Source organism: Dryas octopetala, chromosome 5 (genome assembly GCF_963921425.1).
Source record: "Dryas octopetala chromosome 5, drDryOcto1.1, whole genome shotgun sequence".
Classification (NCBI taxonomy): Eukaryota; Viridiplantae; Streptophyta; class Magnoliopsida; order Rosales; family Rosaceae; genus Dryas; species Dryas octopetala.
Window position 1 is genome coordinate 8,344,463 of NC_141370.1, and position 11,272 is coordinate 8,355,734.

Here is an 11,272-nt window from a genome sequence, read left to right on the forward strand (position 1 = left end):
CCCTGCTGTTTGTGTACAAGCTAGGGTTGAGAAGATTGAAACCATGCATCATCTCATTATTTTTGTCCCATATATATATATATATTATGTTCATAAGTAGGATCGATATGACTGAAGTGCCACACATACAAGCACGAAATTACAAGAGCCAACCCAAATGAGAATGATATGTTACATTTTTGAAGAGCATGCATGGATATTATGTTAACAAGCGGTAGCAATTTTTCCACTGAAACTTGCGTCCACAGCTTCTCCAACGGTCACAAAAACCCTTCCTCCAAGTTTTCCCACAAAGTTGGATAGCTTTAGTTTGTGAATCACTTGCCACCTAGGATTGGCAATGGCTAACTGAGAGAGAGAGAGAGAGAGAGAGAGAGAGAGAGAGAGAGAGAGAGAGAGAGAGAGAGAGAAATTAAGGAGAGTGCATGTAAATGCAAATAGGTAATTAGCCAAAATGGGGGAAAATATGGCTGTCTTAATTACCTCAATTCCTTGTGAGTTCAAATTCTTTTGGAGCTCCTCTAGAGTTGCTATTCCCGATGTATCAATGTTTATCAAATCTGTCAACCAATTATTGTAAGACAATATTGTTGTTAATCTTGTCGATGATATACAATATGATCAATTGAAATGATACATAATTACAGATTTCATTAACTTACTAGACATGTCGAGAATTACGAGTTGAATGGCATCTTTGGACGTGGTAGTTCCTTTGATGTCCTCCACTTTCTTTGCAGTTATCCACCTCACAATCCTTGCATATACAATACAATTAAAACGTACGTTATTCTCATAGTTGTTTAATTTGAAGTTTTCTTATGAATTAATGTGTACGTATGAGGTCATGTTGAATACCTTTCTCTAACAAAATTGGCATTCGCAAAACAAAACAAGGCAGACTTGACTCGGATTATGAGGAGGCCTGGGATTTTAACAGCCATGGGATATTGTTCAGTGTCACAGAACATATCAGTTCCCGGAAGTTTTCCAAGAGTTTCTGTGCCTGGCCGAATTGAGATCAAAATAATCTTTGTGAATGATATGGTTACCTGCACAAACATATATACTCACCTTGATTAATCGCTAGATATATAAGAAATTCCCCCTAAAAAAGAAAGGGTTCTTTAATTAATTAGAAGCCTAAAATAAGAAAGAAAGTTAAGTCAGTCGGTCCAAAACTTAAGCTAGGAAAATTGTCCACCGAGCGCTCGATGGGCATTGCTGAGTGCTCAGCGCTTGCAAATACAACTTTTATTTCCAAGAAAAAAAGATGCATCTGCAAGCAACTACATCTGCATACACCGAGCACTCAGTAGACTGCTAAGCCCTTGATGCCCTGCCGAACACTCGGAATTTTTCTGATCCGCATTAGTGTATACAGACAGATTGGGTTGAAACTTAATTTTTTATTTGACTGGATTTCTAGTTAAATTTTTTTCAAAAACTGAGTTTATGAGTAATTTATTAAAAAAAAAAAAAAGCCTTCTTTAAGAGTTGATATCGAATAATATTAATCCCAAAAGTCAATACGGAATGAAAGCCTATATTATTTTAATTATGCTAAGAATCATATATAAGAATTAGGCACTTAAAGACATGACCATTTTGAAAATAGAAAATTAGGATTAAATACCTATTTTCAATAATCTTTTAAAAACTAGTAAAACCTTATCATTTTTTGGTTGGACTACTAATTAATAGAGTTGATTTTCAGATTAGGTCAGAAACTAACAACCCCTTTCTTTTGGGCCTTATTAGTTGACAGATTTGCCCGCCCACGTCTGATGAAGTTTGTGCAAGAGTTCCAATACTCTTGTATCATTCATTGAAATATACAATTGTGGTTCACAATGACTAAACTACACTCATGAACGGGCCACTGCATATGTTGCCCAACATACCACTAGATCAACATCTGTATCATTTTTTAATGGGTTAAATACAAAAATGGTCCACAAATTTTACAGTGAATCTCAATTTGGTCCACTATCTATAAAAAGTGTCAATTTGGTCCACGAACTTTGTAAGTTGTATCAAAACAGTACAAACGTTAACTTCCATTGAAAAATTTAACGAAAACTAGTCATATGCACAGCTAGTGACCACATTTTCATCTGTTCATCACATTTTCATGTGACCAATTTCGTTAATTTTCTGATAAAAGTTAGCGTTTTTACTACTTTGGTACAACTTGGAAAGTTTGTGGACCAAATTGACACTTTTTATAGTTAGTGGATTAAATTGAGACTCATTGTAAAGTTTGTGGACCATTTTTGTATTTAACCCTTTTTTAATTTTATTTTTGGAAAGTTAGTTCAGATGTTTATTATTGAATTTCTTGGCAGGTTTATTAGATTATGATTTAATATAGTTTAGGGCTTAACGTTTCAAGTTGCTATTTTAAGATTTAAAATCAAATTTTAGAGTTAATAGTTTATGCTTTTATGATTTAGCTCTCGAGCTAAGCTCAAATCCGAGAGTTATACCCTACATACTAAGTGAAAACAAGATCCTAAGTAAAATAAATAGGTAAAATTATTTAGTGTATGTATAAATATTAATATAATTTTGACTGATCTGTATTTGTATAACTGTGACTTAGCTACATTGGTGACTGCATGCCAGTCACAATTGTGATTGCATGCCAGTCACAATTGTGATTGCTACATAGTGTGACTATCACAATTGTGACTAAATGACAGTCACAATTGTGACTAAGTCACCACATTAGTGACTATATGACAGTCACAATTGTGACTATCATACATTCGATCATAGTTGTGTGTCACACAATCATAATGTAATTGTGACTAAATTAACAAATGAAACACCAAAATGAAATTTGCAGACATAATTCGCAACTTAATTGGTCATTAGATAAACATGTGCATACGTGAGGCTTGAAAGTTGGGTTTGGTCACATGCCATGAAAGTACTTGATCTGTGTTTGAAGGGATTAATTGATGAAGGAGGGTGCTTTCGATTTTGGATTGAGGCAGCAATTGCATGATGTAATTAGTTAATGGTCATCTCTCTCTGTTTCTCTCTCTCTCTTCATCTTTAATTGTTGGCTAAGAAAAGGGATTATACGTATTATATATTTAGTAAAAGAGGAAGGTGAGATTGGTTGCATAGGTTAAGGAAGTGGGTGGAGTAATTGGCCAATCACATAACATTATACATTTGGACAAGGACCCCAAGTAAAAGAGGAAGGTGAGATTGGTTGCATAGGTTAAGGAAGTGGGTGGAGTAATTGGCCAATCACATAACATTATACATTTGGACAAGGACCCCAACGGTGGCTCTTTGTAATTGGGCATGTGGGGTTGGACACTTTATCAAACACATTGCTTGCTGTCATGTACGTATGTGACTCCATTTTCTCTATGTATTGGGTATTAGTGTATTGTTCAAACTGAGACAAACCTAACTTTTAATAGGGTAGATCCGTAAATAACATGATAATTAGATACATTTATGTATTCAGGCTCTTTGAAAAGTCAACTGGTACCTAAACTAAAATCTAATTATATTTTGGTAGTTAAACTAAAATTTTATTAAACATTAGTAGTTATAATGAACTGACCTTTTTGAAAAGGGGTCCTACATGAGAAGGAGCGTCCTATAAAGAGCTATATATCTACTGTGGATCAGATATAAATCCTTGGCTGGGTTTTTCTCTGCTGGTTTTTAGTACGTGGACTTTCAAATCTAATTATATATTATATATAAATTTAAGATTGTGCAAGTAAAAGAGTGGTTGACTCATATTTCAATTGGGTCTCCCCCACCTGACAATTTAAACTTTTGGAAATAGTTTTACCACCAACAAATTGTTATCATTTGAGACTATAATAAAATGAGTTATCTTTGCTGACCTAGCTAGAAATTAAAATGGAAAAACAATCAAGTTGTGATGATCGACCCTTTATGCATGCATTATTTACTATTAAGGCATCTACATGTCTTGCACACAAAGTAGGAGGCAGATATAGAGAGTGTGTTACCGCGACAAGGAGACCAATCTCCACAGATGCAAATAGCACGCCAAAGAAGGCTCCTATGCAAGCTAGGAAGTCTAGCTTATCAACCTTCCAAATATTGTAGACTTCGTTGAGGTTAATAAGTCCCGGCAGAGCTGAGAGAATTATGGAAGCAAGGATTGCAGTTGGAGTGAAGTACAAGAGGTTTGTCAAAAACTGAAGTGATATGATCACTGTAATGGCCATAACAATATTTGACACCGGAGTTTCACAACCGGCACTGAAGTTTACGGCAGTACGCGAGAACGAACCTGTTCATATTGTCACAATAGGTCAGACAGTCAGACATCTAATGTTTACTATTGATCAAGTGAAATCTTGTTTAAATATGTGATTTAAATTAACATGACAACATAACATATGCTGGAGATCTGACAAAAATATTTATCATATATATACTTCAAATTCAGAAGAAGATAAAAGAATAAATGAAGTAAAAGAGAAAGCTATGTTGGTTTCATTAAAAAAGTTCAATTAAGCAGTGCAAATGAAAATCATAAAAAATAAATACGTACATAAATAGAGAAGAAAGAAGAAACTTACCGGTTGAAACATAGCAAGAAGTCAAAGATCCAACTATGTTCATGAAGCCCATTGCCATCATTTCTTTGTTCCCATCTATGTGGTACCCTTTTATGGATGAAAAGGATCTTCCAACTGCAATTGCTTCCTGAAATTTGAAAAAATCACTCAGTTCAATGAAGTTATTTCTATAAAAAGAAGAGATACTAGTAATTATAAGATCCCACTGGCCAAAAAAAAGAGGTAATAAGATCCCATATTTTCACCACATTAATTGACCGTATGATGCCGTATTTGATGTATTAATGAACAGTTAATCATAGTATTATATAACTGATGTACGGCCGAATCATGTGTTCGATCAGTTCATTAAAAAAGTGCTTGAATGATCTTTGGGCTTCGGCCCCCATTGTACTAAAAAAAAAGTGCTTGAATGATAACGAACCGTGAGAGCAACAAGAGCGACAACGAGTCCAACTTTGGCCACATCCCCAACATAGGGGCTGTTGAGCTGTAGCTGATGAACAGAGCTGGGATTCAAGCCATCTTTGATATGTTTTACAATCTTGATTCCATGTTTATCTGCTCTTGTTAGATAAACAATAAGAGTCGATAGTATGACAGAAAGGAGAGGAGCAATCGCTGGCAACCAGAAAAGCTTCTTGTTCCTTCCACCCTGTATGGGGATTACCATATATATTATAAAATTCAGAAATAATTAAAATTATGAGTAAATAATAATGACCCAATTAGAACAAGGAACAGTGTAATGTACTTTATACCCTGTGGGGTAGATTGCAGTGTAATTACTCACCAGAAATCTAGCGATAAGGATGAAACATAGGAATGAGCACCCAAGAATAAAATTATGAGGATTCCACTGTAAAGAAACAGATGAATGAATTATATATATATATATATATATAATGTTTTAATAATGAAGGAATAATTGTTTTATTTTGATCTTAAAGAGAAATAAGTAAATTAAGTAACTATATATACATACAGGATGATGAAAAGTTGTCCAAACAGCTTCCATGACAGAGATAATATCAGTACTGGTTGGAAAGTGAGTGATCCCAAGTAGTCCTTTCAGTTGTTGGAGACCAATAATGATGGCTGCTCCTGCCATGAACCCTACGATGGCAGCATGGGAAAGAAAATCCACAAGAAACCCCAATCTGATAAAAAAACAAAAATCAGAATAAATAAGAAAGGCAAGTTTATGATTAAAAAGTGTACGTGCTTGTCAATATCCTGATAAGTGATAACTCCGCACAGTACAAAACAGTACCTGAAGAGTCCAAAGGCAGCTTGAAAGATACCAGTGAAGAAAGTTGCAGTCAGGACGAGCTTGGTGTAAGCAATTGGATCAGCCCCAGGGTCTTGTAGCTTTTGAATCATGGAGGGCAGAAGCAATGAAACCACAGCTACAGGCCCAATTGCTATCTCTCTTGAAGTCCCCATTACAGCATAAATAAGAGGTGGCACAACACTTGTATCTAATTAAGAGCACCATTTAATTGATTAAACACAGACATATATATATAAGTTCCATGTAAAATCGATCCATACAGCTGATGACCAAATTAAGTTACATGATTGACTTACAAAGGCCATACTGAGGGTCAAGCTTTGCTAAAGTTGCATATCCAATACTCTGCATTTACAACTCACATAAGGCAACATTGTAAATTGGCTATCACCTTGCATTATAATACTATCATTGATATGGTTAATATACCATGCATGTTTGATAACTTTGTTAATTACCTGGGGAATGCAGAGGCTTGCTATAGTTAGACCTGCCATTAAATCATGCTTGAACTTTGATAGGTTGTAGTTTCGGCCCCACACAAGGATAGGAAATATCTCTTGCTGGACTGAGACAAGGCTTTTGAGTGCGGGCTGATTCTTGAGAGATGAGTACTTGTTTCTACAGCAGGACATTGTTTCCCTCACAGAGTCCATGACCTCATGCCAAAGACCTGGGGGTTCAGGACCATTCAGCACCCATTGAGAGATTTCATTGACAGGGCTGCTGTTTTTCTCAAGGTCATGATCAAGCATTTCTGTGGCCTGGCAGGTCTCAACCGCCGATGAGACATCAGCGGTTGATTGTTTGAAGTGTTTGGGAGAACCTGGAACGATAGTGTCTCTCGGAGTTTCTTCGCCTGAAAACTCCAAAAACTCACGCCACGGCCCTGGTGGCTGAGGCGCGTGGAGCACCCAATTGGCCTTTTCAGCATGGTTAGTTGCTGAAGAGGCCATTGCTAAGTGAAGTGTTTGGGGTAGAACCTCAGAACCGTATATAGAAGATGAGCACCAAAGAAGTAGTACAAAGTTTTTGATGCTAAAGTGAATGTCCCATCCTAATTGAAGGACCTTATAAACCCATCAAAAAGGTGAATTCAATGGTTGGGAGTTTTTATTTTCCAAAAACATTTTACAGGTCCACATATCCAAATTTAGTCGGTAGAGAAACGACTTGGTGGAATCCATACTTTTTAAAAATAACATATCAAGTATCTTGGACGTGCCAAGGTGGTGATTTTTTATACTTAATTAGCTGCCTTCCCACTACGTTTTTTTTGTTTGTTCTATGTGTAAAAAGTTTCATATATATATATATATATATATATTTTTTGGCAATAAATTAAAAGTTTCATATCTTTAAAGATACTTAAGTGCTGATCATCACTAAACATCCTAAAATTTGGCATGTTAGAAGCCCCTCTAACATGTATTTTGAAGTGCTTTACATAGATAATTGAAAGTGAAGCACCTTTATTGTAATGATCACCAGTGGTGGATCTATAAATTTTTCTTGGTGCTGGAGATGTGGGACCTTCAATTGCCCTTGCCTCAATTTCATTAAGCATTTCAACAAGCATCTTGCCTCATTGTTAAGAAACATAGCAAAGTAAGAATAAACTGTTGGGTAAACAGAACGTTGACGATTGCTAATGGGGATCAGATTATGAACATAACTACCAACTCAAAATGAACTCGACACAATAGTAAAGGATAAGGCACTTTTGCCTGCGGCTAAAATATGAGATGAGCGTCGGACCACTATGATGGTTAAACGGCTTCCCTTTCCGGTTTCTGGCGTTGGCGACCGACTTCTTCTGTTAAATATTAAGCAAATTATAAATGTGTTAGTGTATGTATACAATAATAGAATAACAACACAATAATCGATTTTTTAAAGTCTTAAAATGATAAAACGTACAAAAAACGATGGACTCATGAAATGATCGCACAAAAAATGCCACTGGTCAGACCGCTCTACCAACTCCATAGGGGGGTTCGCCAATGCCTCAACTGCCGACGAAAATCCCTTGAAATACACGTGTAGTTCGTGCTTCCACTGCCTGTAGGACTTGATGAGTAAATCTGTCATGTACGTGACGGTGAGCGGATCATTCATCTGACTGTCAAAGTTAACCTGAAAAAAATATTAGATTGTTATGAATGATCAAATTTATCGTTTTGAATTAATTATTGAGCTATATACTCACTGAGATTGAGCGGATCACTTTGTGTTGAATTTCTGCCAGCAATTTTTTCCAAGTGGTTGCAACCATGGCGCACTCGGCACTGATAATAGCCCCCACATCGTGCGAGAACAAACTGTCAACGTTAGGATCTAACGGTCGTCGGCCATTTTGCACACACATGACTGGAATCCGCGCTCCAGTACTGCGCACGATCTGAGAGGACTTCAACCCACTACATGGTCCCCTCGTCGCAGTGGATGACGTCGCAGTAGATGAAGCGAAAGCAGAAGCGGTGACCTGACTAGATCGGTGAGATCGACGGGCCCTCTGTGGCATAGAGGGGCTCTCAGTACTCGAGGATGACTGAACTACATCATTGGGAGCTGACTCCATCGCCTTCCACCTTATAACTAAATTATATTTCTCAAACTAATTAATCTACGTACATTTTGTAATTAAACTGAATTTTATATTTAAAAACTAACAAACTAACTAATCTACATACAAACAACGCAATAAATTTTATAATTACAAAACATATAAAACTAACTAATTTTATATGAAAACTAATTTGTTATCTAACATAAAAAAATATCAGCAAACTAATTTCCCTAAGAACAATGATCAGAATTAAACTAATTTATTCAATACTAATAAGCAAATTTAAGAACAAAAAATTAAAAACACCAGCCAAATAACATTAAAGGAGCGATTGAGTCTTAAATCTGACCTGAAAAATTTCCCTGGGTATTACTATTCCCCTGACCACCTGCACTTGATCGCTCTGAAAAAAAAACTAAGGCTAATGAGCAGAAAACACATAAAACAAAAAAAAAAAACACCCAAATTAAAAAAAAAAAAAAAAAAACCCACCAAAAACCCACAATCGGGTGGGTTTGCTGCAGCTGGGTTCGGTGGGGTTGCTGGTCGGGGTGGGGGATGCTAGTGGGGAGGCGGCAGGGAGAGGGGAAGGAGAGAGAAAGAGGAAAGGGTTTCGGGGAGAGAGAAAGAGGAGGGGGTGGGTTTCGGGGAGAGATAAAGAAGAGGGGGTGAGAGATCGGGTGGGTTTTCTGTGCGCGATCGGCGGGGATCGGGAGGGATGGTCGGATCGGCGGGGATCGGCCTGGGGCTGGGGCTGGGAGGGGATGGGCGGGGCTGGGAGAGAAAACAGAGGGACTGGGAGAGAAAACAGAGAGATGAGAAGAAAACAGAAGAAAAGAAGAAGAAGAAGAAGAAAGGACTTTAAAAATTTCGAGAACCTTAGGCGACGAAGCAATTTCGTCGCCCCTAACCTTCTTGGGCGACGAAATAAGACACTCCTCGCCTAAGTAACACTTGGGCGACGAATCTTGATTCGTCGCCCAAACATTAAAATATATAGCGGGCTTTATACCACCTAATTTTTCAACTTTTGGGCGACGAAGAAGTAGTTCCGTCGCCCGAAAGAGTCTGAAGTGAACCAGAACTGCAAATTGAAAGACTTTAGGCGAAGAATTCATGATTTCGTCGCCCAAAGATACTGTGGGCGACGGACTAATGTTCATCGCCCAAAGTCGTTGACTTTAGGGCACCGTTTCATCCCACCACAATTTCAGAATTTAGGCGACGCACCGTTCGTCGCCCAAAGATAGATTTCGTCGCCCAAAGTTGATTTTTGGTATGAACCATGATCGTTCATACATTCGAGCTCCAATACCAAACTTCTAGATCTCCAATTTACCTAATATTTTAGAGGAATGATCTTTGAGTGACAAACTAATAAATGAACGGTTCGGATCGTTAAAAGCACAATCGACATATAAGGTTCTACATATAAATCAGTGGATTTTTCACTTGAAGAATAAAATTCTATTAACTCTTTTGTTAAAACCTTGTCGATTCAATAATTGTGAAGACAATAACGTCATTACAACAATCATAGTCGTTCATCATCTATGTTCATACGCAAATATCATCCCTGCAAAAAATCCGCTCAATCAGAGTTCATCTAGCCGTTCGATTATGATTATAAAAACCATGATCTTTCATACACACTAAATGATAAACCTAACTTCTACTTCTCCGATTGAGATAATTTTTTGTATAGATGATCTTTGAGTGGGGGACTAACTAATGATCGGTTCGGATCGTTAAAAACATAAAAGAAATCTGAGCTTCTACATATAAATACACTTGAAGAGTATAATTCTATTAACTTTTTCGTAGAAATTTTGGCGATTCAATAGTTTGTGAAGACTACAATGTGATTTCAACGATCGGAACCGTTCATTCTATTCGTTTATACTGGAAGATCATCCCTGCAAAAAATCGGCTAAATCGGAATTCATCTCATACTTCGATTAGTATTAGAAAATTCACAATCGTTCATAAGTTCAACCACCGTTACCTAACTTCTACATCTCCGATTGAGCTAATTTTTTTCATGGATGATCCTTGAGTAGGGAATTAAAAAATGAATGGTTATGATCTTTAGAAATACAATCGTATCGTATGCTATTACATATATAAAATTGTAAACAAAAAAGTATTTGTACTTTGAGCGAGGAACTACATATTTCGTCGCCCAAAGTGATCTTGGGCGAGGAACTTATAAATTCGTTGCCCAAAGTCCCTTTGGGCGACGAAATGTGAAGTTCCTCGCCCAAACCATTATTACAAAACAATCATTCCTACATTCGAGCTCCAATACCAAATGTTTACATCTCCAATTGACCTAATTTTCTGCAAGATTAATCTTTGAGTGAGAAACTAATAAATGAACGGTTCGGATCATCGAAAACACGATCGACATATGAGGTTGTACATATACATGAACGGTTTTTGCACTTGAAGAATAAAATTCTATTAACTCTTTCGTTAAAACCTTGTAGCTTCAATAATTGTGAAGACCACAACGTGATTATCACGATCAGAGCCATTCATCATATATGTTCATACTCAAAGATCAACCCTGAAAAAAATCGACTCAATCAGAGTTCATCTACCGGTTCGATTATTATTATAAGAATCAAGATCGTTCATACATCCTAAATGCCAAACCTAACTTCTACATCTCCAATTGAGATAATTTTTTACATGGATGATCTTTGAGTGGGGCACTAAGGAATGATCGGTTCGGATCGTTAAAAACACAATACAAAAGTGATATTCTACATACAAATACACTTGAAGAGTATAATTCTATAGTTTTTTCGTTGAAAC

At 36.8% G+C, this 11,272-nt stretch overlaps 1 protein-coding gene across 1 annotated transcript; it reads right to left on the reverse strand.

Annotated features, from left to right (window-relative positions):
- Positions 1-12: 12 nt before the first annotated feature.
- On the reverse strand, positions 13-6,868 carry LOC147283990 (low affinity sulfate transporter 3-like). Its single transcript, XM_086243234.1, has 12 exons — positions 6,342-6,868; positions 6,180-6,228; positions 5,863-6,070; positions 5,575-5,749; positions 5,383-5,448; positions 5,014-5,244; positions 4,590-4,716; positions 4,011-4,297; positions 859-1,052; positions 663-757; positions 484-560; positions 13-348 (listed from the first exon to the last, which is right to left on the reverse strand). Exons 1-12 carry the CDS (start codon positions 6,837-6,839, stop codon positions 205-207), a joined length of 2,151 nt encoding a protein of 716 aa, XP_086099360.1. The 5' UTR covers positions 6,840-6,868; the 3' UTR covers positions 13-204.
- Positions 6,869-11,272: the final 4,404 nt, after the last annotated feature.